Source organism: Ambystoma mexicanum, chromosome 5q (genome assembly GCF_040938575.1).
Source record: "Ambystoma mexicanum isolate Mex_15411 chromosome 5q, UKY_AmexF1_1, whole genome shotgun sequence".
Lineage (NCBI taxonomy): Eukaryota > Metazoa > Chordata > Amphibia > Caudata > Ambystomatidae > Ambystoma > Ambystoma mexicanum.
The window spans coordinates 1294441462-1294468116 of NC_090933.1; the positions used below are offsets into that span (position 1 = coordinate 1294441462).

General features: G+C 47.4%; 1 protein-coding gene across 2 annotated transcripts in view; it reads right to left on the minus strand.

Moving 5' to 3' along the window:
• Positions 1–26655, minus strand: part of MROH1 (maestro heat like repeat family member 1) — a 2813132-nt gene that overhangs the window by 1466640 nt on the left and 1319837 nt on the right. For both annotated transcript variants that reach the window (XM_069621886.1, XM_069621885.1), the window contains exon 22: positions 16323–16469. In XM_069621886.1, the coding sequence (XP_069477987.1) occupies positions 16323–16469 (147 nt within the window). The remainder of the gene's footprint in view (positions 1–16322; positions 16470–26655) is intronic.

Below are 26655 nucleotides of genomic sequence, written 5' to 3' on the forward strand. Positions count from 1 at the left end.
ATCCTCGACAACAGGAACCCGGTTCCACTTGACACTGGCTCCGGCCTATTGACTTTTGAATTTCTGTCTAAGGCTGATCGCTCAAACGAGGTAACAGAAGGACTCACTAAACACGCACCAAATCCCTTCTCCTATACAAAGTCAGGTGAAGGGATGAGCAGGCCTGCCAAAGGCTTCCGGGAAAACCCCAAGGTTTTTTCCTACGGTATATTTTCTCAGCAAGTCGATTGTCCATCTTACTTCCAAGAAAGACAAGAACATGCCAGCTGTGGTTTCTGGCCTACAAGCCCCGCGGCGGCGAACAAAGACAGCTGCAAGAAGAGTAACTCCTATGCTTCAACCAAAGGAGGGTACCCCTGCATGCCAGATCCGGGCCACTGAAGTAGATAAGTCAGGCAAAGAAAACTCACCCAGTTCTCACGGTGGATGACCAGTCAGACTGGAGTACGATAACCATCGATGAGATTGGGTACGAAAACAATGCCAGGAAAACCGCGAAAAGAAAAGTGGGGGAAGTGGAAACAGATACCCCTAACAAGGAACCTCCGATCAAAGTCCAAATACATGACCACCCGGCATCATCGCCGAAGTACTCAGAGAAAATTCAAAAAAGCCAAAAATTGCGATTTGGAGATGTATCGAAACCATGGTCGAACTCAACGTGCACAAAAAGAATGGAACCAGTGCATAGAACAAGTCCGAACATTTGGAGAAACGCCCGACCCTCACCCGAGCCAGCACATCGCCGGCGAAACGAGTTGATGACTGACACAAAAACTTCAAACTCGAAGGTGGAAATGGGTCGCAGAAACGTAATCGCACATGTGCAACACTCCCTTCGGGTGGAATCGAATTCTAAAAGCACTAGAAGATCGGGACCTGAAAGACCCCCAAAAATGGAATCTAGAAAATAGTAAACGACTGTATTCTAAGATTGAAAAGCACAAACCCAAATCTGGGCAGAGTGACCATGAACAGAACTAACATCCTAAAAATCCTAATGCAAATTCCAAGCTTAAGACATTCGAAATCAGGACCTCTGGATGGTGGAGCCAAGCACGTCAGGAAGACTCGATTATTTCTCAATTCCAAGAATATTGAATCTCAATTATTGAAGGAAACTGAAACCCTCCTGCGGTTGGGTTATGAACTAGCGGAAATAAAATGTTTGAATAAACAAACGGATTCCTCACTAGAAGTTGGTAGGGCAACACCCAACCCCAACACTTCTAAACCACCGAAAAGAGACACGCGTGTTCATTATATCAGCAGGATGGAACATATCCGTCCGGTTTATAAGGAGCAAAAAAACAGACACGCACAGAACTCAAAAATCCAACCAGGGGGCAAGAAAAAAATCTAACAGCGCCCCCGAAGGCGAAGGACGGATGGAACAGCATCAAACACGAAATGAGACATCCCTGTTCCCCAAGGAATGCACAAGCACAAGCACCAAACAAGCATGGTGTAACAGGGGCAAATCAATCAATGCCCTGGTCCAACTCTAAATGGACCCCGCGAGGTAACCAGTAGCCACGATCAGTGGTTGACGCGCCCTATCATCCGTCAATCCATGAAGAACCAACTGATGGGAAAACACCACCAAAGAAGCTTCTAAAACTTGGCTGTTGGAACACGAGGGGCTTTTGGCATTTAACTAAAGCAACCGATGTGAACCTAGGGCATTTCGACATTATGTGTCTCCAAGAAACATGGCTGACCTCCAAACCGCAGCTGGATGGATATGAAATCATCTATACGGCTGCAAAGAAAGGGGCAGCAGGAAGCCCGTATGCAGGACTCTTAACCATGGTCGGAGCGGGCTCCGGAGTTGATGTTGTGGAAATTCTCCCGTCACCATATTGGATCCAAGCATCAATCTTAAAATGTAAGACACTTTCCGCTGCTTCAAAAGTGGGTACAATCCTCTTGATAAACGTTTACTGGAACCCTGAGTCGACAACAAGTGATGAATTCACCTCAGTCCTCCAGAACCTGATGGGAGAGGCATACGGAAAAAACCCGGATCACAGCACAATCATAAATGGCGATTTTAATGCGAAGTGTGAAGGGATTGGAAATTATCAAAAGCCTATAGACCATAACTCCCTGGTGAGAAAAAGAGGAAAACTCCTTGATGAGCTAATGAAAGCCAGAGACATGTATAACCTTCACTGGTATCGTAAAGAGACTAATCTCGAGATCCCGTCATGGCAAAGAGGGGAGCAACAAGGGACGATCGACCATACATTCGTCTCAAGAGATCTCCTTCCTGAAATTCACTCTTTCAAGATTGTGCAAACAGCTTTCAGTGACCACAACCTTATAGTCACAGAAGGTCTAGTGTCCATTGATCAATCTTCACACTGCTCCATACCAATAGAGACGTCGGAGAAGGGAAAACGAGTAAAAATCTCTGAAAAAGGCCTCCGTGAGATTGAAGCACGCTATACTCGAATCGATCACAAGAACTTGCTATCTGCTAAAAGGAACAGGGAGGGTCTAGACTACACTCCTCTACTAACCAAGTTCCAGATGTCATCAGCCAAATTAACCAAACCACAGATTGGTCATCCACATTCATATAACAAAGATCTGGTAGAAAAAAGACGACGCCATAGGAGACTGAAAAAAAATTATCAAAAGTCTCCTTCCAACGAAACTTTGGCGAACTGGACAAATGCTGTCAATAACTATAAGAGCTGGCTCATACACCATCGGCATAAACTATACCAGAACGACTCCGAACAGATGTTGCTCGCCATCTGTGGAAATAATCCGAAGGACTTTTGGAACTTAATCAAAGGCTCCGTAAACAAGACCAACAACAACATACAAAATAATGTAGGAGAGGGCCGTTGGATAAACCACTTCTCGGTATTGTTTGCACCGATTCCAACATCGAATATAAATCAAGTGGAAAACAGGCCGAGACCCAAAGCCAAAACTCCCTGGGAAATTCCAGACGACAAGGAATCAATCCTCATTAAATTAAGGAAATTGAACAATTCCAGAGCACCTGGGCCAGATGGCATAAGCAATCTAGAACTAAAAAAACATCCGGAGTTGTGGGCCAGCATAATGAGTAAAATTTTCTCAAATTGCAACCTTTTCAATGAAGTTCCATCGTCCTGGAAGAAAGCTAACATCGTTCCAATATTCAAGAGAGGTGCTACTGATGACCCTAATCAGTATAGACCAATTGCCCTCCTAGACGTGATGGGGAAGGTCTACGCATCCCTTGTATTAGACTTACTCCAAACCTGGATTCGCGTTAACAATCTTGCGGATCCTTTTCAGAATGGCTTCATAAGGAACTCAGGAACCACTACTAACATCTTGCTACTGAGCGCTTTGAAAGCCAAAGTCTTACAAGGTGGCTTTCCCATCTACGTTGTCTTTATCGACCTGGTCCAAGCTTTTGACCAGGTCAATAGACAACGTCTCTGGACAAAACTTGAAGCCAAAGATTGCCCGGATTCAATTCTTGAACCAATAAAAGCACTACATCAAGGAACCTCCATCCGAGTACGTCTCAGCGCCGAGGGGCGCCTATCAGAAGAAATTGAGACTTCAAGAGGCGTAAAGCAGGACTGTCCTCTGGCGCCTACGCTGCACAATTCTTATATCGCAGACTTCGGTGAATCAAGTGCAGTGATCCGACACTTTCCTCCATCATTAGGAGGCTCTAAAATAGAGCGATTACTCTACGCCGATGACATTATTCTGATGGATCTGACGCCTATTGGCTTACAGCGCCAAATAGACACCCGGTGGCATTCATGGCAAAGAACAACTTAAGGCTAAACAAAGACAAAACGAAAATCCTCATTCTTGGACAGTCTGCAAAGAAAAAACAAAAATTCACATGGCACTGTGAGGGGCAAAACCTGGAAACAGTAAAAGCATTTAAATATCTGGGAATTATGATAAGTAATGACTAAGAGGAAAAAACTATGCAAGAAGCACTATGGTCAAAACTGAAGAGCCTAACCGCGCAAGCCAAGGCTGCGGATAGAAAGCACGGTCGCTTCTCGATCGTTCCAACGTTGAGATTCTTCAAGGACAAGGTGGTGCCGGCCCTGATTTATGGCATGGACGCAATGCCATTGGCCCCAGACTTTATCTGGGAGAAATATGAAAGCTACTTCTGGCGGTCAGTCCTAGGTCTGGCGAATTCCACCCCTATCGCCTTAACATCTTAAGTGCCATTGAGGTTCCCCCCCAGTGCCAATGGGTTTTTTTTTAAATCGCGGTATTCACCGCCCAAACCCGCCAGCATTTCCCCCCTCATTAACCCCTTAAGTGCCACCGACGAGCCGGCTCGTCGGTGGCAACCTGGAGCGGTTTTTACCGACGAGCCGGCTCGTCGCTGGCATTTAAAGGGTTAATAAGAAGAGAACTGTGTTTACCATCTCTCTTAGTAACAAAAATGAGAGCAAGCCTTATGTTGTACCGGAAAGTAATCAACGAGCCTGAAGCAAAAGTTCTGGACCTCATCAGAAAGGAAATCCAGAATGGCGACAATTGTATGCTCTCCATCTGGGAAGAACGAAATCTGACCATCCTAAAGGAACTGGACCTCAACGTGGAGACACTGATCCAAAACCCCAACAAAGTATCGAAAAAAATGCTTGAAGCGGACTGGATTAACACTCAAGAAGTAGCCAATAGTTATTCTCCGACAGAAAATATTCCAAGTGTTCCAATAAAGCTAGCCGCGGTACGAAGCTATCTTCAGAAATTCCCTGATAAGAGGTTAAGCCGACTGTTCCTAAGGTTTAAATTAAATCAACTGCAAACAAATGAAATCCTGGCTATACGCAAACAAGCTGAAACGAATATCTGTCGCTTCTGCAAAACTGAGAACAAAATAGAAACCACGAAACACTTGATTCTCGAATGCGCAGGTATGGTGACAGAACGACATCGATTCCTTGCAGACCCAATGAATAACTACTCTACCTTAGACATGGAAGATCTATGGGCAATGCTGTCCGGTGGTAACAACGGGCGCTTTGTCATCGGAGTGACTTTGTTCTTTAAAGCTCTGAACTTGTAACAGATCGACCAAGCGAAGGGAAGTCCAACCCCCAAAGACATATAATAATCACATCACGTCGAAGTCCCTTCTTCATCTGAGAATCGGGACTGAGGTCAAGTCAAGTAAAAGAACCAAATTAGGATATGAATTCAAGGTCATAAGGACTTTATCTTCCTTTTTTGTAAAAATTGTGATACAATTAAAAAAAAAAAAAATTCTGTCTAAGTGTTCTCTGATTCTGTCTGCCTTCACAAAAGTATTGCCTATGATTTTTGCCCCCAACTCTCTCTGGGCAACTCAGGTGCTAAGTGTGTTTTTGCCCCGGTAACATTTCTTGCCGAGGATACGCGTTTCTTTAGTAAGACCGAACTGTCATTACTGTCAAAAAGTGATCGCAAGTGTATTCCCGGTAACGTCTTTTGTTCCATAACACAGGGTACTTACCTTGAGACATACTGTACAAAGTGAATTGGTTAGTTGTAGTATATTTTACGTGTGGTTTTCGAATTAATAGAAGTGTCGTGTTTATAACAACTGGTTTAGAAATAAATGTATTTATATTTTTTACCTGTAACCTTGAGTCAGTGTTTGCTTGAGTCACAGTAATTGTGGTCCCTTTGTGTAATCTCTGCTACTGCTCATATACTCTTGAGATAAGCCTGGCTGCTCCGCGACTGCTACCACTTTAACATGGTAGTACAGGCTTGTACCAAAGGTAAAACTTGTATTGCCACCTGTAGTCTTAATTGTGTGCAGTGGTCCCTAAGGGCACTGCACAGGATTCTGCCTAACAGGAGCGCACCTTTTATTCATCGTTGTCTTTTTCGCTGCTGCTGGCCTCATCCCTGGGTAGTGCAGATCGCTCCAAACGTCATCGTCTTTGTCCCCACGATTGAAGCCACAAGAACCATGAGTCTGCAGGAACAACTGCCCTGGCACCAGCTTTTCTCCAACGGAATAAGGTACTGTGCGCACACTTGGTAATTGTCTCCGTCTGGCCAGCCGGAATCGGGGTGAACCATTTTCCTCCACGAAGATTTGTTCTTTCTTCCCTCCTTCTTATAACTCTTCCTTCCATTTCACAATCTTTACAAACTCTTGGCATCTCGAATCTCGAACTGTTCAACGTGTGATCCTCGGCAACTGAGCATCTGCTCCACTGACACTGGCCTCGGCCTATTGACTTTAATCTGTATGTTTGAACAAGTCGTTGAGTCTTCTTACCTAGAAAAAGTATTGCCTTTGATTTTTATTCACTTTTCCCTTGTTTGAAATTCTTAAGTACAAAGTGTGTTTTAACTTCGTAAGCATTTCTATTCGTGGGTACGCGTTAGTATCGCAACACCGGTCTGTCAAATTCTAATGTACTTACCTTGAATTTACTGGCAGACGCGGAATTGGTTGTGTGCAGTGTATTTTACGTGTGGTTTCGAATTTATAGAAGTGAAGTGTTTCATAACAGATGGTTTCAAAATAAATGTACTTATATTTTTTACCTGAAACCTTGTGTCAGTGTTTGCTTGAGTCACAGTAATTGTGGTCCTTTGTGTAATCTCTGCTACTGCTCATTTACTCTTGAGATAAGTCTGGTTGCTCTGCTACTGCTACCAATTTAAGTGTAGTACAGGCTTGTACCAAAGGAGAACTTGTATTACCACTTGTAGTCTTAATTGTGTGTAGTGGTCCCTAAGGGCACTGCTCAGGATTCTGCCCAGCAATCAGTTGTGCAGTCATCTCGGAATTCACAGGGCTTTGAGTTTGGGCTACCACCCGCATCCCAATGGTCAGACAGAGAGCACCAACCAGACCTTGGAACAGTACCTACGTTGCTTTGCCAATGCCACTCAATCCAACTGGAAAGAGCATCTTGATTTGGCTGAGGTTTCTTATAACAACGCAACTCATGCCACCACTGGGGTCAGTCCCTTCTACTGCTCCTCAGGACAACATCCTGAATTGGTTCCCTTTCGGCCTGTACCACCCAGTGCGGTTCCGTCTGCTGATCAAATGTTAATCGATATCCAGAGGCAGCACGACTTGGCACGCAGTACCTTGGCAGAAGCACGAGAGCGCATGAAGAGGCAGGCGGATAAGGGCCAGACCACTGAACCAGACTTTAAAGTAGGTGATTTGGTTTGGTTGTCATCCAAGAACCTGCCAGTGCGCAATTTGCCCACTGAACTGACACCCCGGTTTTATGGGCCGTTCAAGATTTCCAAACGCTTGTCCTCGGTGGCTTTTCGGCTACAGTTACCCCACTCTTGGCTGGTGCACCCAGTGTTTCATGTCTCCCTTTTGAAACCTTTTGTGGAGGATGTCTTTGGGCACTCTTGTCCACGTCCTTCCTCCATCCACGTGCGGGGGTCCCTGAGTTTGAAGTACAGGAAATTTGTGACTCAAATTCGTTGGGGTGTGCTCCAGTTTTTGGTGGACTGGAAAGGATACCCTGCTTGCAATCGCACCTGGGAGCCACGCTCTTATGTGCATGCACCCAGTTTTGCTCGTGACTTTTTCCTTCGCTATCCCTGGAAGCCTGGGGCCCTGGGTCTTTCTGGGAGGGGGCATAGTGTCCCGCCGCTTACTTGTGGTTCGGGGTCCTCCTGCCCCTTACGGCGTGCCCCATCCTGCCGGATGTATCTGCGCTTTTGTTTGGGGGGTCCTGGGGTGTCTCTGTTACCGGGTACTTCCGTGTTTCCCGTGCGCGCAGTACACAGAGCGCTCTGGCTGGGACGGACTTGCGATCCAAGCCTCTCTCTGGGCATACCAACGCCTGGGAAACAGCATGGCTTGCGTTCCAAGCCTCCCAGGTGTTGGTAGCCCTTTATAAGTAACCTGGCCAGTCAAACAAACTGCATCTCAACGCGGTTTGGTTCAGATCGTGTCCACGCCGGATTCCTTGTGCTCCTGATTTACTTTGGGCCTGATTCCTGTTTCTTCTGTTTCCTGGTTCTTCTTGCTTGCTGTGCTGCCCTGGACCCGACGACCCCTGCTCCTTGCTCTTGGGCAGGGTCCCCCCTGTTTTCCATTTTCCTGGACCCTATTGACTTGGGGTGATTCCCCATCTGTTCCCTCTGTTGGGTTGGTCTTTTGGGTTGGTCCTTGGGTTGGTCCTGTCCCATCTTTAGGGATCCCCCGCCTTACTTGCAATCTCTGCTTCTTGTCATTCCTGGTACCCTGCCCTTTCGGATTCATCAACATCATTATTTCATCTTGCCAACTGTTCCTCCATCATCTGGATCATGTTGTCTACAGAGGCACCTTGAACTGTGAACAACGCATCCCCCCGTCAGTGCCTGCACTGTCCGGATGTCACGTAAATCAGGGGATAGCACACCCGTGGCGTTGGGAGCTGGTTCACCTCCAACCCGGTTCCTATTCGGGGGGGGGGGTGATGGGCTGGTTCCCTGCGTCATTCAAATCCCACAGGACTTTCCGACAGTCTGGCATCTTCTCCGAGACCCTCAACCGGACAAACAGGTACTCGGCGCCCGTGTGACGCTTTCCTTAATAGCACCCACCAGTATTTCCTCTTCTATGTGGGCTGTCCTAGTCAGGACAGGTGGCTGTCCCTGCAAACTAGTAGAAGGGGTTCCCTCCTGCAATGGTGGCTCATTGCTAAGGGGCCGCTGCACCATTCAGTGCAGTGACAAAAGGGTGTCTGCTTCCCTCGGCCTGTGTGTTGGGGCGGTACTGATATTGTTGTATGGCCTGCTGTTGTGATGGCAGGCGATATGAGCCAGGGATCTGGGGAGGTAAATGATGGTGGTACACCCCTCTTCTCCCGTCTGTTCTGGGGACGGTGTGCTGACAACACAGCTACTTTCACTAGTTTATTTTGAAATAGTTTCGCTTCTTCTGCCCGTCGTCTTTGAATAGTTTCTTTTTCACGGTCTTTCATCCTCCAACAATGGTGCACTGAATCTCAGGCCAACCTTTTGCTTCCACCTCCGCTATCTTATCCAGTGCCTTCTGTACTTCCTTTGGGAGCCCCCGCTTCACAATAAAGTAAAAGAAAGAAACCGATTGGTCCCACGGGCTGCCCGTCTCCGCTCTCTACATCTCCTGAACCCGAAGAATGTACTGCGCAGCATCTTTCTCATCCACCATTGTGCATTGCATTATGGATTGTAAATCAGGGTTATCTGGGAAGGTCCTCCGCAGTGCATCCCAAACGCGTGCCCTGATATTGTTGAACGATGCCCCATCATGGGAGTCTTGCTCAGTGTTACCCGTGGGTACCCCGACTACACCCACGCTGATTCTGCCTGGTCTCCAACCGCTGATACCAATAGACTTTTACTGTCTCCTATTGTGAGGGGCACTGCAGCTGTGTTTTTCGAATGCATAGATCCATTTTCCCATCCCCGCAGTAACTGGGGGGATGCATTTGAGAAGATTGTTCTTGTCCATTTGTGCCCACGGGACATAATGAGGGCGTCCTGCACCCTTGTGAATTAGGGGTATCTGTAACTTCGATTTGATCTTCCCTGTTTTCAGGCCACTTCCCTTTTTCTTTGCAAACGCTATTCTCCCAAACCGATCACTCAACCTTCCGTCCCAAAAGCCTACTACCCTTGGCGTGGTGGGGGATTCTCCCTCGGGCCCTTCCTCTGTGTCATCAAAATCGCTTCAATATTCCTCATTCCCCCATGCCGATCCTACATTCTCGTACCCCAGGCTATGCATCTCTTCTCATTCTACATGTACAGCTCTAACAGGTGCGCTGTCAATTCTGAACAAAAAGTCCCCAGATTTCCACTCCTCCCCAGGAGGTATGGGAGGGGTGCCTGGGTGCAGCATCAGGACTTCTTCTGCCCTTGCTGTCTCATATGCTACACGTAATCTAGCTAATTCTGTGCGTGTGGTGGATAGCGCCACTTCCAGGTCTCTAGCGCTCACCCCTGTGTGAGTGGATACCGCAGGGGTGCAGTGTACGGAGGGGGCGGGGCTGTAGCGGGGTTTTCTAAAATCGTTCCCCCAGAGACGTAGGTCGGGTTTGTACATCCCTCTGCTGGTTTAGTCAATAATGGATAATGTTTCTCCGGTTGTTCTCCCCCTTCGTGCCATCCCTAGTGTCGGTCACTGCCTCCTTGTTTGGCGTCACCCTTCCCATCTCCAAGGCCTCGTTTTCCTCGAACATCCTCCACAAGTCTAATATCTCTCATCAGTTCTGTAATGGCTTCCCCTTGTATTTGGCAGTCAAGTATTATGATGCTGGAAATGCATTGGAGGGACAGGGCCTCCATATCCTTGTCCTTTATTGCTTTATCATGTATGTTCTGTCTTGTTTTCCGCACCGGAGTTCATGTGGGACTCCTGGCGGTGCGGCCCTTCCTCCTTTTGGTTGTGGTGAACATTACCTGTGATACTCTTATGGCACCCATGGGTAGGGGTACAACCCTGTGCTCCTAGTGTATGTTTTTGGGCATCTGTGTGTGGCCCACAGAGCAGGGTATGGGCTGGTGGCAGCTCCATGCTGATTTTGACAGGTGCTCTGAGTATCCTCCATTTTGGGGATACCCAGGCCCTGCTATTGGAATCGGTTGATTCCTCATAGGAAACAAGATGGCCCTGTGGCCTCTTGCTTTCTATCGCCTGTTACCTTATTTTTTGCGAAGTCCTGGGAAGCCCGGATTGTCCCTCCCCGCTGACTGGCTGTTGGGTGGAAGTTCCATATATGGTGTTGTGGGGAAGTCCAGGCCAGACCGGCTGGAGCCTTCCCAATGACTGTATGTTGTGGGTACGCCCGTGGGGTGGGACATGAGTGTGTGATGAATACGCATTTCATGTTATGGGTGTCTAGTATCTGGTGGTTCACACAATGACTGAGACAGCCATGCCCGAAACTGGTATGAATACATTGTGGAGTGCTGAATGGCAGAGTGCTTGTCCGAATCCACATTGTGTCGCGAGTGCCTGGATGGAGAAGAATGGCCTGAATGCACTGTGAGCCTGATTGGTTGCCTGACTGCATGAATGCCCTTCTGAATGATTGGTTGCCCGAGTGTGACCCAGCAGAGTGAATGGGAGATCAACAGTATATCTGGGGGCCTCTCACTGTTGGAAATGGTTCAGAAGCTGAAGTTGATAATTGACAGTTAACCTTGAAGCCCGCTGCTTGAAGAATTGCTGCTGTCCTTCGCTAATCTGAAAGCTGCATGACTGTCAAGGAACTGATCCAAGAGAGGACCTGGCTAGGAGACCTTTTGCCGAGCTACGAGGGACCCTCGTGCACCAGCTGATCTTTGCCAAAGTTCCCTGGACAACAGACCCTCGAAAGGCTGCCGACCGGAGAAGGGGACCGCCGCGGAATCACGAAGCGCCCTGACATTGAAGTCCATCAAGGATCCCTTGCTCATCACCATCGACTGCTTTTGTCCTGCTGGAGAAAGTCAAGGCGGCCGACTATCGAGGAGAATCCACTGGTGGGTTTCCTGCCACCCGAAGACCACAGAGACACCGACGACCCGACACCCTTGCTGGGCCATAGTTCTTCATCCATTGTTTCAGGCAACGATCACTCGTCGTCGAGGTTCACTGCACGCCTCAGCTTGCAGGACGTTTTCAACCGATCGTAAATGAGCACCGCAAGAACCGAAACTGCTGCCGCAACAACAGTGTTCACCCTTTTCTTCACCGACTCTCAAAGACCCGTGGCTCCTGCCTTAAAGGGAGTGCACTCAAGAAGGGCCCGTCGACGCCTCATCGAAGAACTCTACGAAACCAGGTACTTTGGAGTTGTGGAACCTTTTACAAGGAGTCGAGACTATATGAAGCATAACTGAACTGGGCTTGTCAATACGCTTTATTTACAGGTTGCCCAGGTGGGGGTGATCCTCACACAGAACGGTCTCATGGTAGTGGGATAGACAGTTCTGCCATTACTTGATTTAACTTGCTTTCTTTCTGTGTCTACCGTTGATTCATCTTATAATCTGATTCGTATGTCATTTGAGCGGTTAGCAGTTGATGCATTTCAAAGGAATCGTTAGTTAAGAGTGGTACCACGCAGACCTGTGTATATTTGCCATTATAGTATTGCCAGAGTACAAAGTGGGTTATTGTGATTGTGTATATAACTTTGAACCTTATTTATATAAATACTGCGTTTTCACTAACATAGTGTGTGGACATTCCTTTGTGGGTGCTTGGGGACTACACTGTACTTAAGAACTAGACTGCATCACCTCCTGAGAGATTAAGCCTTGATTGCTCGTTCACGATACCAAATGGAGAATCTTGGCTGGGGTGCTCGGTGCCTCTACTCTGCCATATAGAGAGCAGGAGTACAGATACCACCCCCTCCAGTCTTTACAAGTATGTTGAAATATTGTTTAACGCACACTTAGCGAAGGATCCCCCCCCATCTGGCCAGGAGCAGGGCATACCTTCCCCTTTAGTTTGCATCACCCAGTGACTGATATTTCTTGATTTTGTCACTGTACAGGGTTAGGGCCTTATATATGAGGGTTTGGGGCACGTCTGTCCCCATGGTTGTCTGTCTAAAGTGTGTGTCCACAATATGTTTGTACAGTATCTTTCAAGTCAGTCCACACCCTCAAGTCATGCAGTGTCGGTCAATACTCCTTGTCACATGCACGTTACAATTCTCTATGTACTGTCAGTCAATATGCTCACAATCGTTTCATATAACAAAAAAACATACCTTTAACTTTTTTCTCCCCCTCAGAGCATCCCCATACACTCCCTACACACGTTCTCTACTCACAATACACACACCCCTCCAGGGGTCCCTCCATACATATGAAATAATACACTGAAAATAACAAGCTAAAACAACAACCACAACTTTTCCCCGAGCCTTCGAGTTATACAGGGCTCCTAAGTTTCTCCTTATTTTTATTTCCCTGTACTGATCGGGACAGTGTACTGTGGCTGCCACCTTCTCTCATCATACAGAGAGGCTCCCGTTCCTTCCACTTTTAAATTCTTCATATAACTTAAAAACTAGAATTAATAAAAAAATAGCCATAAAAAAAACGCAACAATCAAAAATCCACATTATCCATCAACTTTCATTCATCGCGTGTACCCTTCTATCATACTGCTCTATACCCCAACCCAGAACATTGTTATTCCTTGCAATCTATAATCACGTGTCCATGTTCTTCCGACAGCTTCCGTTCACGAGGAATCCACAAGGGTCTGGGCCTCTCCCTGGGGCTGCACCCCGCTCCAACGAGCAGGCGGGATTTCTGCAAAGACGGCACCCACAAGAACCACTTCTGCAGCATACGTGTTTTGGGGGACTAGTCACTGTAGATGGGCACGCCCCTTCCGGAGAGGCCACCAGGATATGGCCGCAAGTACAGGGGCTGAGGAATCCCGTTTCGGGGTCACCAAATGAAGGCAAGTCCCTCTATACGCACACTCCAGAGTAAATACAACCCTGCTAGGAAAATAAGCCGAGAGATAGCTTTGCAAGGATAACAAAGTTTACTCGTCCAAAATGCAAGTGCCAGCAAAGAACACTGCTGCTCGAGATCGCTCTGGTCTTATATCATCAAACATGGGGTTATAAACACGAAAAGCGTCATCGATATACAGGACATTTTGGTGGTCCTGATTGGAGGCACCCTACACAGGCCTCGCTCCACAGGGGATGCCAAGCAGTAATTGGCTGGTTCTTCTCCATCAATCTGGTTCCACGTGTGTCAGCTGGGCTCATCCTCACATTGAAACTCAGGGCATGCATAAAACACAATGTTTCCTAGCTAAACTAAACAACTAAGACAAACTATTCATTCACTATGGCAGGCACCTGGGCGGCACAGGAAAGGGGTTCTAGGGAGAGGGAAGGATAAAATACAGTCATGCTGACCTGTACATTCAGGTCTCCATTGAGATACCGCAGTCGCAGTCCCTGCACCCAACGTCTCCCCTCTAGGGATTGATCTTTGATTTACCCTTCCCGGTATCTGGAGACATGTGTTACTGCAAGGGAGAAATACAGTCATGTGGGCTTTAGATCTGTAGTGGGCACTTTATGGAGGTAAGGACCTGGGGTTAGATGCTTATCAGAGAGCAGAGGGAGTAGGGGGGAGGGGGGTCGGGTTAGGGAGGTGCGGCCAGCACCGGACTGTCTGGGTGCGGGTTAGATGCTTGATGGCAGTTTAGTGGAGAAGAACGGCCAAATTGCGGGCCTGGTATTGTCCCACGCTCTGTGTCGGGCACATTCCTAAAGGCGAGTATTCGCAACACTGAAGGGACAAGAGGGAAATGGACTTCTGTGGGAACAAGGCTCAAGCAGAGCCAGCATGCTATGTAGAAATTGGGCTCTGTGAACGGGGAACACAAACAGCATGGGTCTGCGGCCTGTCTCGTTTGGGGCCTATTACAAAATGGTGTTGCGGAGTGTGGGCATTGCTAGTGTTAAGCATCCACTTCTATGCGCTACAAGGTCTATATATGGCACCAGGTGATGCAGACTGTTTCCCCCTTGTAAGTTACATTGCCTCATATGGGGTTCACCTTATTTGGAAGTGCCTTGGGGGGTGGGATAGGCTCATTTCCATCCCAACATTTTACTTACCTCCAAAGGTCAGGACAGAAACTAAATCGTAGCAAAATGTTGGTGGTGGGGGGAGGTCCAATGATTTCAACAGTGGGGAATGTTGCAAACAGAAAATCTTTCCCAACAGAGTGCACAAGTCTTCATATGACTACAGTGAGCCCATTCATCTGTATCTCCAATAGTCTGTTGAGACAGCGTTAGAATATAGGGGTGCCAGGAAAAGAATTCCTTTCAGGCGACTGTTCTCCTGGTTACCACCACTGGTCGGACCGAATTAGGGCAGGTGTTACTGGAATTATCTTGAACAATACAAAACAATCATGTGTGCTAGAAGAATATTTCAGAAAATGTCAAAGATATGCTGTGTTGCTACTGGATCAGTATGCAAAAACATGCATTTTGGAGATGCATGGGATACAGCCAGTAATCAAGCTGCACATTATTGAAATGTGAGCGAACATGCGGAACATCTAAAAGGTTAGATCCATAATGGTTCTCATTCACCCATTTATCTTAGAAACTTGAAAACATCAGGAATAAAATCCTTAACATGTTGATGTTCTGCGTACAGGTCTATTGAAACAGCCAACACATTTCCTATAATATTCTGTAGATTTGGAGACGTTGCAGGGACTAGGAGTAGAACAAGAGTACTTGTCACACTCTTGCACAAAGGGGAATGCAGATACTTGCATCAAGTAGCAAATCATTCCGGGTGAATCACTCTGGCAAAGTGCAACTATCCAATACATGACTAATCTCCTGGCCATTATGGCAGGATCAGTTATAGGAGAAATGATCATGAGGGCAGAGTACTCCCTGTTTAAGCATGAACTAATCATAGAATTTTCACATTTCAAAAAGACTCAATGCTTGCCAGGTTCACCTATACCCTGCAGTATCAATTTGGCCACAAACATAATAAGGCAGATGCTCTGTTCCAGAAGGGCTGAGCATGTAGGTCGGGAAAGAAATGCTACCAATGCTTCAGCCTCAAATCGCACCAGCACTAGGGGGTCCCTTCCCAACCTGTGCTAGTCCATCAAACATCCATAAACTCTAAAGTTGTTTCAAGCAGACTTAAGTGAGAATTACTATTTTGGGGATTCTAGGGACACATACTAGGGCCCTTCACCTTCTTGCCATACAGTAGTTTCCTATAGACACATTCCAACCCTGATATATGTGGAAGCGCCTAGACCTAGTAGTAGGCCTTCCATCTAGGTAGGGTATGGCAAAAGATGGGATGCTCCACGTGGCGAGTACCTTTCCAAATCTACATCATTGCCTAGACCAACTTGAAGAATTGAATCTGTCAATGTCCCAGAAAGGTTTACTTCCCTGGCTCACCAGAATCAGTAGTTCTTTTGTTATGTGGAAAGGGCAGCGTGGGGGGTCTGTATGATTAATCGGTCCTTGTAAGTAGAGTGGTGAGTCATATCCAAACTAAGAATATCTCAATAAGATTCTGCTCAAGCTCAGGGACAGCAGAGTGCGTTTAGTCTCGAATCAATCTTCCACTACTGACTTCAAAAATGATCATGTGTAGGACATAAATGCCAGATTTGTTGCACAATTAACTAACAATTCAGGAAATGGTTGCCACTTGCGACATTTTGAGAAAAACACTCGAAAACAATGGCCCCAGCGAATACCAAACATTTCTCATGTCGCATGATAACTGTGTTCTTTCAAGCTCAGACTCTGATGGATCAAGGAATTTGAGTAATTCCCTGCACTCACCTTGCTATTAAAGTACAGGAAGATGCTCCTTAGAATGTCAGATTCAATCCTTGACAGCACAAGTTCTTTTGGTGCATACATCGCCACGTATCCATAGCAAAGGATCAGAGAGCTCTTTATCTTCTCCAAATCATTCTCATTTCGGTCCTGACAAAAAAGTCAAAGAATAGCACAGACTTTAATTAAAACCATGTTTGAAACAAGACTGACAAAAGATAAATAAAAAAAGTTGACCTATGGGAAAACAGTGTAAAACAGTGATTGATGACATGCACATATATGCATATACTCACATAATATATAACAGCAAGACACACATAATGGTCCTTGCAGCAGTAACTATTCTTTATGCACAGACTGCCACAGTGACATGCAAAGAAGTTCTCAATCGGTAAAATGACTGGGAAGCAATCTGCATGACATTCCACCTTGTACCGGCAGAGAAAGTCACTGGAGGTGGCTCTGTGAGAAAGGGCACCTATCCACGCGTGATCCTACAGGCACAAGGAGGACCCATGGAGCCGTAGGAGGACAACAGGGGAACCTATTTGGAGCCCAAGAATGTACAGAAGGGAGCATGTTAGTGCCCCAAATCTGACTTTATGGCATTTATTGGACCTCTGGTGACGGGATTCAAAAAGGAAATTGTTGATGAATGTCTTTCTCCGTTTCAGGAGCAGAGCTGCACTGGGGAAGAAGTCAGCACTGTGGGGCAACTCATTGTTAAACTTGGAACTGTCAGGGCAGGCACTGCAGTAAGAGCCAACTGATGTCAAAACATGGCACTGTGAGGCATACAGGGATAGAAGTGGGACAGGTAGAGTGGAATGCAGCCGAACTGGGGCCAAAAGTGGCATTAAAATAAACATGCATTAAAATGAAAATAATGCCAACATTGTTGAGACAAACCTCACAACTATCGTCACAACAGCATGAAAACAGTGCAGCACTGGTATATACTGTTGAGGGAGCCCTTGTTTTCTTCGAGTACAAGCAGTATGTAAATATGCCTCGAGTGTCACTTCTGTAAAATATTGAGACGAGACTCATGATTCTCTTTGGCCACAAGGAGCATAAAACATGCTTTTCAGTGGTATCACTGGCATATATTGTTGACACATGCATCCTGGTGGTATTCTTCGGGGGCGAGCAAGCACAAACATGTGTTGTCTATTGCTTCTGGGGATACATTACTCACATAATAATCATCTATAATCATCTTTAATGTTTATCCCAAAGGAGTCGGCTCTGGAAACGTTTCTCATTAGGAAGCAGGGGGAGCCATGAGGCGTTGAGGTCAGCTTGGTTACGGGTCACAGGCACCAATGGACACTGGAAGTGATGTCAGTACCATATATACTCTGAGCCACCGGCACCATTTCCCTTGGTTACTTTTTTCTGGTATTCGGTTCATTACTTAAGACAGATTTTTTCATCTTTCTGGTTCATATCTCCACCCAAATCAGGCTTCAATGCCTGTTGTGAATGTCACTGAATCATGTCGGTGACTGACCTACACTCCCCATTTGTCTTTTTCCCACAGGTACCTAAATATTGAAAAATGCGGGTCCCGTCAAACGATGATGCCAAAGGCCAGTACAGAGCAAGTGGCAAAGTTTTCTTTGTCTCTTCCAAAAGACCTTCACTAAAATCCATTCACTGTACTCCTTACCAAGCGAAATCTAAGACCCAATGAGGGAGAAGAAAAAAGGAAGAGCAAAAGACATCACTATTCAAGAAGAGAGTCTTCTTCCTCTCACACTCCCTCTTCCTCAGTCAAAGGATGACAAAAGCAAATAAAGATTCTAACAGAGAGGCACTGTATCTAGTATAGGCGAGTCCACCTTCCACCTCCCTCACATCCACCTCCATGTCTGGTAAATGGGAGCGTGAGGAGAGTGAGAGCCAAGTTAAGGTCCCAGTCTGGGACAACAAAAGAAACTCATGGAAAGGTTTTCACAGGGTCTTTCAGGAACTGAGCCATAAACGGGATCGTAAAGAAAGACCCTTGAACCAGAGACCTTTTGAAAACAAAGCTGCCAATTATCCTTTGACTGTTGCAACCTGAAGACCTGACGAGGACAGTGACAGACGGAACTCCATCACTGCAGTGGTGCAGCAAGAGATGGGGTCAATCTGGCATTCCCTGCACCCCCCCCCCAAATATTCTTCAAATGGACACATACAGCAATCTTGATGGTCTGCATGAAGCCAGTAGCACCTCAAGCACCTCCTCTGAGGGGACCCAGTCTTCTTATATCATGCTCCCAATAGTCATACATGTAGATTGAGGGTCTCTGGGTTCAGGTGCAACACCCAACCCCCTCCAACTGGGATAGGAGGTCCGGCTTACAAGTCAGCCAGAGATGTAGCCAGATGGCCAAATCCAGGAGTTCTGAGTATATGATATGATATGGCATTTATAACGCGCCTATACACAAGTGTTTCAAGGCGCGACAAGGCAGGTAGTGGGAACAGAGGGAAGACAGACAACGATCTTACTAGACCAAGTGTCATTCAGATCGCGCAAGTGCATGGGAAGGGGAAAAGGAAGAGTGCGAGGGGGAAGGGAGCGGGGAAAGTGCAGTACATGTGATAGTAGAATAAATAAGATAAAGAAAACAACCAGCTGGTGGTAAGTGCAAGGAAGTGCAGACATAAGTGCTGGTAGGGGGACTGTATGGATACAAAAAAAAACGTCCCCAGGTGCAGGGGTTGCTAGGGAGGCAGTGCAGGTGTGCAACTGGAGGGGCCTGGGCCCGAGATCAGAAAGGGTGGCCAGGTAACTAGTACAGTTCCAACCAGGAATTCAGCAGGGGAGAGGGGGAGAGAAAGCAGAAGCAAAGAGGAAGGTTTTGAGGGGCTTCCGGAACCGGAGATGGTTCTCCTCAAGTTTCAGGGAGGCAGGAAGGCTGTTCCTATCATGATCCATTGAACATGTCCCTTTTGGACTTCCTGGTCCCTGACACAACGGGGCTTGCACTCCTTAGTACTTCCAACATGGCCGTCTAACGTAGAACGCTCTCCACCAGCCTCCACGTCAGACGTAGCACGTTCTATAAAGAGACCACGCCCCCGCGGTCCCGCGCATCTCAACGCTACCGCTTGCAGTGCCTAGACGTGTGCTCCGTAGTTCGCTGTAACTAATCTCTTGTTTCCTGGTTCCCGGACCCTCGATTCCCCCCTCTACCTTTCCTTTCTCCTTATTCTGCCTCGATTCCTGGATCTCGTGTTCCCGCCTCCGAGTACACCTCCTTCGTTTCCTGGACTTCCTGGAGATTCCAAGTACCCCTGGACGTTGAAAGCTGAACGCATGCTGGAACCTGAAGATGCTCGCCGGGGGGTTGCACGAAACCCGATCTGTACGCAAGAAGCCTCCTTCCAAGAATTCCAGCAAACATCGAAGTCAGGTGAGAAAGGGGGAAATCTGTGCCAGATTGAGACGCCAAACAACCGAAGTCGATACGGAGATGGAGGCGGCCGTTCAAGATCTCATGCGCGGCATGCAAGAATTAACAACTGAAGTACAGAATCTGAAAGCAGAGAATACCGCGTTAAAACAATTAGTTTTGTCCCGCCACAAAGGAAAGCGTACTGTTGGGCGGCATAGTTGATAAATACGATGGGTCTGCAAAAACCCTTCGTGGATTCCTTGACTCCCGTTTAGTCCACTTTACCTTTAAGCCCTACTACTTTTCTACCCCCAGGGCTAAGGTGGGATTTATAATTTCGCATCTTTTCGGGAATGCATTAACCTGGGCCACACCTTTAGTCAATTCTGGAGATGCCCTCCTGGATGACTACGACGGATTTATACAGGCTCTTAAGACCATGTTTGACTGCCCAGAACAGGTCTATAGTGCCCAGGAACGTCTACTTGATTTCCAACAAGGCTCCCAGGACATGCTTACGTATGTAACACGCTTCAAACAATTGGCTAAAGAAGCGGATTGGTCCTCAGAAGCCTGCTTTACTCTTTTTCGAAGAGGGCTAAATGAAGACATCAAAGATGAACTAGCCAGAGTGGCTCGCCCAGGTTAATTCCAGGCCCTTATGGATCTCGCTATGCAGAATAGACTTTCGTATCCAGGAAAGGAACGCATAGAAGAATAAAACCAAGATGCCCTTCTATAAAAATTCCGATAGAGACCTCCTCGAAGTCTGATCCTACTCCTGCCTCTGTTAATGATCCGGAACCCATGCAACTAGGGGCTTTCCGTGGACCCATATCCCCGCAAGAGAGGATGCGAAGGATCCACACAAGGTTATGTATGTATTGTGCCTCGGATAAACATCTAGTGAGAGTGTCCTCTAGCCCCTCCACGGCGTTCGGGAAACGCCAGCTCCCGATCCTGGTTGGAGCAAGGCTTCGGGAGAGAGATGTTTGCTCTGCATTTATTCCATCCTTGAACTCTCCCGGACAAAACAATCTAGTGATACTACAGGCCTTTCTATCGCCATCCAAGAATGAAACCTACCCCATTTTGGCTTTGGTGGATTGGGGAGCCATGGGGATATTCATAGATCAAGATTGGGTCTTTAACCACCACATTCATATGAAACTCGAGGCATCATGCAACCTGTAGAGGCTATAGACGGAAGACCTCTCTCTTCAGGACCCATAACCCTACAAACCAAAGAGATCCAGCTCTCGATAAACCATCATCGAGAGATGATCAAATTTGACATCATAAAGTCATCTCATTACCCAATGGTACTGGGTATGCCCTGGTTACAGAAGCACAACCCATACATCAACTAGGCAGCAGGATCCTTGTTTCTTGGTTCAGAGCATTGCATGTCTCACTGTCTATTCCTGGATTCCTCATCGACATCTTCTGAAAGTACGCTGACAGACCAGCAAGGCCCATTCATGGTTTCAAATATCATCCAGGTTCCTAGGGCCTATCAGGTTTACACTGACGTGTTTTCAACTGCCATAGTTCAGGGCCTACCCCCTCACAGACCTGAAGACTGCGCCCTCAGCAGTGATTCCCTTTGGAAGGATGTTCATTTTATCCGAACCAGAGAAAAGAGCCCTCCGAGAATACTTGGATACCAACCTTGAAAATGGCACCATACGACCATCCAAATCTCCAGCTGGAGCTTCGTTGTTTTTTGTTCCCAAGAAAGACAAGAAGGAGCTTAGGCCTTGTCTTGATTATCGTGGTTTAAATCAATGCACCCTCAAGGACCGCTACCCATTGCCCTTAATCTCAGAGATCCTGGAAGCGGTGAGAGGAACTGTAGTTTTCACAAAATTGGATCTCAGGGTGTCTACCATCTGATCCGTATTAGGGAAGGTGACGAATGAAAAACAGCCTTTAGAACACCCTTTGGTCACTTTGAATACCTGGTCATGCCCTTCAGACTCGACAACGCCCCAGCGGTCTTCCAACGTTTCATGGACAGGGTGTTTTCCGATATGCTGTTCCTCTTCGTCATAGTTTACCTGGACGATATCTTGATATACTCCAAGGACTATCTTAAACATGAAGAACATGTTAAGGCAGTCTTACAACAGCTACGTGAACACAAGCTCCTGGCTAAACCTGAGAAGAACAAGTTACTTCTTACCTTGTAACGTTCTTTCGACGGGATGTTCCTCCGACGTATTCCTCATCTTAGATATCTCCTTCCAGCTCTGCTGGCCTCGGAAATTTTTTTCGCTAGAGGGCGCTGCGCGTCGACGTCCTCCGAGTCGATGTCCCTCGACAGCCGCCGTATCGACGTCGACGTCATCCTGCCTATAAAGGCCGCGCGCAGCGTCCGTTGCTCAGTTCCGTTTTGTAGCCCACAATAATACTTTCTGGACTAACTAATCACCCTGAAGGAGCGTAAGCTGCAACAACAAGGGAAGTAGAACTGCGGGGATGGATGGGAGGGTCGATGAGGAATACGTCGGAGGAACATCCCGTCGAAAGAACGTTACAAGGTAAGAAGTAACTTGTTCTTCGAAGGGATTGTGTCCTCCGACGTATTCCTCATCTTAGATAGGCTCCCATAGCAGTATTCTATTATAGGAGGAGGGAGTACTGACTTCACGCTGTCTTCTATTGATGAATAGAATGCAGTACAGCCCTTCCAAACCTAGTCTCTTGACTGGAGGAGGAATCCAAATTGTAAAAAACGTGTAAAGGTATGGACAGACGACCATGTAGCGGCCGCACATATGTCTTTTACCGGCACGCCTCTTTTGAGGGCTGATGAAGCTGCAATACCTCTGGTCGAATGAGCCCTAAGGTTTTGAGGGGGCTCTTTCCCTGCCAGTTTATAACACTCCAGAATGGCTAGAATGATCCATCTGGAAATGGTCTGCTTAGTTATTGGTAGCCCCAGCTTGTGACCTGCGTAACCTACAAACAGCTGGTCTGCCTGTCTTATCCTGGCTAGTCTACTGATGTAAAAACTTAAAGCCCTCCTAGGGTCTAGCCTGTGTAACCTCTCTTCCTCTTTCCCCGGGTGAGGAGGAGGATAGAAAGATGGTAGGGTAATCTTCTGAGTGATATGGAATTCAGAAACCACCTTTGGGAGGAAATTAGGCTTCACTTGCAGGACAACTTTGTCTTTGTGAAATATTGTGTGAGGGGGTTTACAAGAAAGAGCTTGTAATTCGCTCACCCTTCTAGCAGATGTAAGTGCTATTAATAAAACAGTTTTAAGGGTAAGGAATCTTAACGAACAAGAATGGAGAGGTTCGAAAGTTGTACCCATCAGGAAAGTTAGTACTAAGTTTAAATCCCATAGGGGAATTTGGAATGGTCTTGGGGGATAAACATTGGTTAACCCCTTTAGAAACTGTATTACCAAGGGTAATTTGAAATAGGATGGTTCTTCCGCAGTACGCTTAAAGATGGATAGCGCTGCGAGATAGCCCTTCATGGTGCCAACTTGAAGGCCTGAAATTGCCAAATGTAGTAGGAAGGACAAAACCATTGGTGTACCACATGAAAAAGGGTCGATATTCTGTTCTCTACACCAGCTGCAAAATCTGTTCCAACGGCAGCGGTATAAAGACTTTGTTGCTGGCCTCCTTGCCGAAAGCAACACCTCCATAACATCATCAGGGAGGTCCCAATCCTTGTACCTCAGCCTTTCAGAAGCCAAGCGTGAAGGTTGAGGGTTTTGATGTCTGGATGGAGAACCTGACCTCCCTTCTGTGAGAGTAGGTTCTCTCTGAGTGGGAGTCGAATTGGAGGGCAGATGGACAAGTCTAGAAGGTCCGGGTACCACGTTCTCCTGGCCCAATCCGGGGCAATTAGGATCATGGTTCTCCGGAATCTTCTCAACCTCCTGATCATTTGAGGAATGACAGGGACCGGTGGGAACGCGTACAGAAGCGGAAACTCCCAGTCCACTATGAACGCGTCTCCCAGAGCTCCTCTCGGGGGAAATTCCCTTGAGCAGAACAGGTCGCATTTCCTGTTTAGGCTGGTGGCAGTCAGATCTACCCGAGGGGTTCCCCAAAGGGCGAAGATCTCTTGAAGGACTTCCTGAGCTAGCTCCCACTCGTGGGAGACTGTGTTCTGCCTGCTCAGAGCGTCCGCTGTCAAGTTCTTCTCTCCGGCTAGGTGAACTGCCGATAGAGAGATTCCTTCTTGGATTGCCCAAAACCAGAGCTGCATCGCCTCTCTGCACAGGGGTAGTGATCCTACGCCTCCTCTTTTGTTGAGGTAATGCATGGCCACCGTGTTGTCCGTCATTATCAGGACGTTCTTCCCTTGTACAGCTGGCAGGAACGCCTTCAGCGCAAGTCTGATGGCTCTCAGCTCTAACAGGTTGATATGTAGCCTGGACTCCGATGGAGACCAACGACCGCTGATGGTCAAGTCGTTGGCGTGGGCTCCCCACCCCGTGAGTGAGGCATCCGTGACTACTGTTATCTCCGGCCAGGGTTGCCAAAACTGTTCTCCTTTCAGAATGTTCTCCTGACAGGCCCACCACTGAAGGTCTCGAGCCACCCTGCCGGGAACCTGAAGAAGATCTGTCATTCTCCCTGAGAATTGTGACCACCGAGTCCTCAGTGCCCACTGGAGGGATCTCATTCTCAGGCGATCCTCTGGCACTGGGAAAATGCAGGATGCCATGAGGCCTAGCAACCTCAAAAAGTCGAAGGCTGGGAGACGTTGGGCATGTTGGAACTTGGTAACCATCTGTAGAATATCTTGAGCCCTCACCTCTGGTGGCGAGGCTTTTCCCAGGGAAGTGTCCAGGATCGCTCCTATGAACTGGAGTCTCTGCGATGGTATCATTTGTGACTTCTTTAAATTGAGGGAGAAGCCCAGTCTGTGAAGGAAGTGGCACACGTGATTTAGCTGGATCTGAGCTTGTTCCGGAGAAACAGCCCTGATCAACCAATCGTCCAGGTAGGGGTAGATGTGAATCCCTTCCCTCCTTAGACTTGCAGCCACTACTGACATTAACTTGATGAAGACCCTCGGGGCGAAGGTCAGCCCAAATGGCAGCACTCGAAATTGATAGTGAGAATTGCCAATTGCGAACCTCAGGTATTTCCTGTGTTTGAGATGGATAGGCACATGGAAATAAGCGTCCTGAAGGTCCAGAGATACCAACCAGTCCTGGAACTGAAGGGCCTGGAGGATCTGAGAAAGAGTGACCATCTTGAATTTGTCTTTTCTGAGGAATTTGTTCAATTCTCGCAAGTCCAAGATGGGTCTCAGTCCTCCGTCTTTCTTTGGAATGAGAAAGTAAGGGGAGTACCAGCCCTTGTTCCTCTCCGCTACAGGTACCGGTTCTATGGCACCTTTCTCTAGCAGGTCCCAAATTTCCTGCAAGAGGAGCGGATCTGGAGCTTTCTGAGAGCTGATCCCCGGTGGATGACTCTGAGGTATACTTAGGAAAGGCAGGCAGTAACCTTGGGCAACTGTTTCCAATGCCCAAGCATCTGACGTGATAGCCTGCCATACCACCAGATGTTGAGTCAACCTGCCTCCTACAGGTGTCCTGTGAGGGAAGTCCTCAGAGTGGTTTTGAGGCGGCTGATGCAGATGCAGATGGTAAAGAGGTACCTGCTGTTGCTGCGGCTTTTGAATATCTACCCCGTCCACCTCGGGTAGTTCTTCTTTGTCCCCTTTGAGCCGGTCGTCCTCTACCTCTTCCGAATGCGGAGTAGAAGCGAAAGGACTTGCCCCTCGCAGAGGTTCCTGTGGGACGAAAAGGAGTCTGACGGATTGCAGCTCCTAGGGATTTTGCTGCTGCTTTTGAAGTTTGCAGTTTCTCTAAACTGTCATCCGCCTTTTTCCCGAACAAAGAAGAGCCATCAAGTGGCATGTTCAAGAGCCTGGCTTGCACATCTGGGGCAAAACCAGACTTTCTCAACCAAGCGAATCTCCTGGTTGATGTACTTGCCGCCACTGCTCTGCTGATACTGTCAGCCGAATCAATGCCCGTCTGGAGGGATTCGCACATAGCGTCTTTGCCGTCCTGTATAATATTCAGGAACGCATCCCTTTCTTCTCCCTCCGGGATGCAGTCAGCCGCTGTAGAAGCACACTCCCAAAGTGTATGGCTGAACCTAGCAAGGGTGCAAGTAGCATTAACAGATTTTAACGCCATGCTACATGCTGAAAAGACTTTCTTTGCCATAGCGTCATATTTTTTATCGTCCCTGTCCTGTGGGACGGTAGGATAAGCCATCTTGACATCGGTAGAGGATGCTGCCTGTACCACCAGACTTTCTGGGGATGGGTGTTTAGACAAAAACTCTGGGTCTGTAGAAGATAACCTGTACTTTGTAGACAGTTTTTTATTTACTGCTGGTACTACATCTGGGGTTTCCCAGTTTGTCATAATCTTTCTCTTAAGAGCTTTATGAAAAGGCACCACAGGATCCTCCTGTGGGCCTTTGACAAGAATATCCGTGAGGTCATCTTGTTGGAAAGATTGTGAAGGTGCAGACCACCCCATGAACTCTGTGATCCTGGCCATTAAGGCTCTATAGGGGATTTCAGCATGCTCCCCCGGGTCTGGCTTAGCAAACTCCACCTCAGGGGAAGTGTCTAGCCCACTTGCCTCATGTAAGGAATCATGAAGATCCTTTAACCTGCGCTCTTCAGAGGAAAATTCCTCTCTAATTGGGGTTACAGGTCCCTGCAACTCAAATGTGTCTTCCTGTTCAGACAATTCACCCTCTTCCAAAATTGAGGACATAGTTCTCAATTGTTCTGAACTCATAAAGGGAGTAAATCCCATTTCCAAGGCAGAGGGTGCCGAACTTGTCATTATCGGCCTCGAAAACGTCGATGTCGTCGACGCCGACGTCGAAGGCTTCGAGCGTGGCGTCGAAAACAAAGGCGGAGGCCTCGAAGACCTC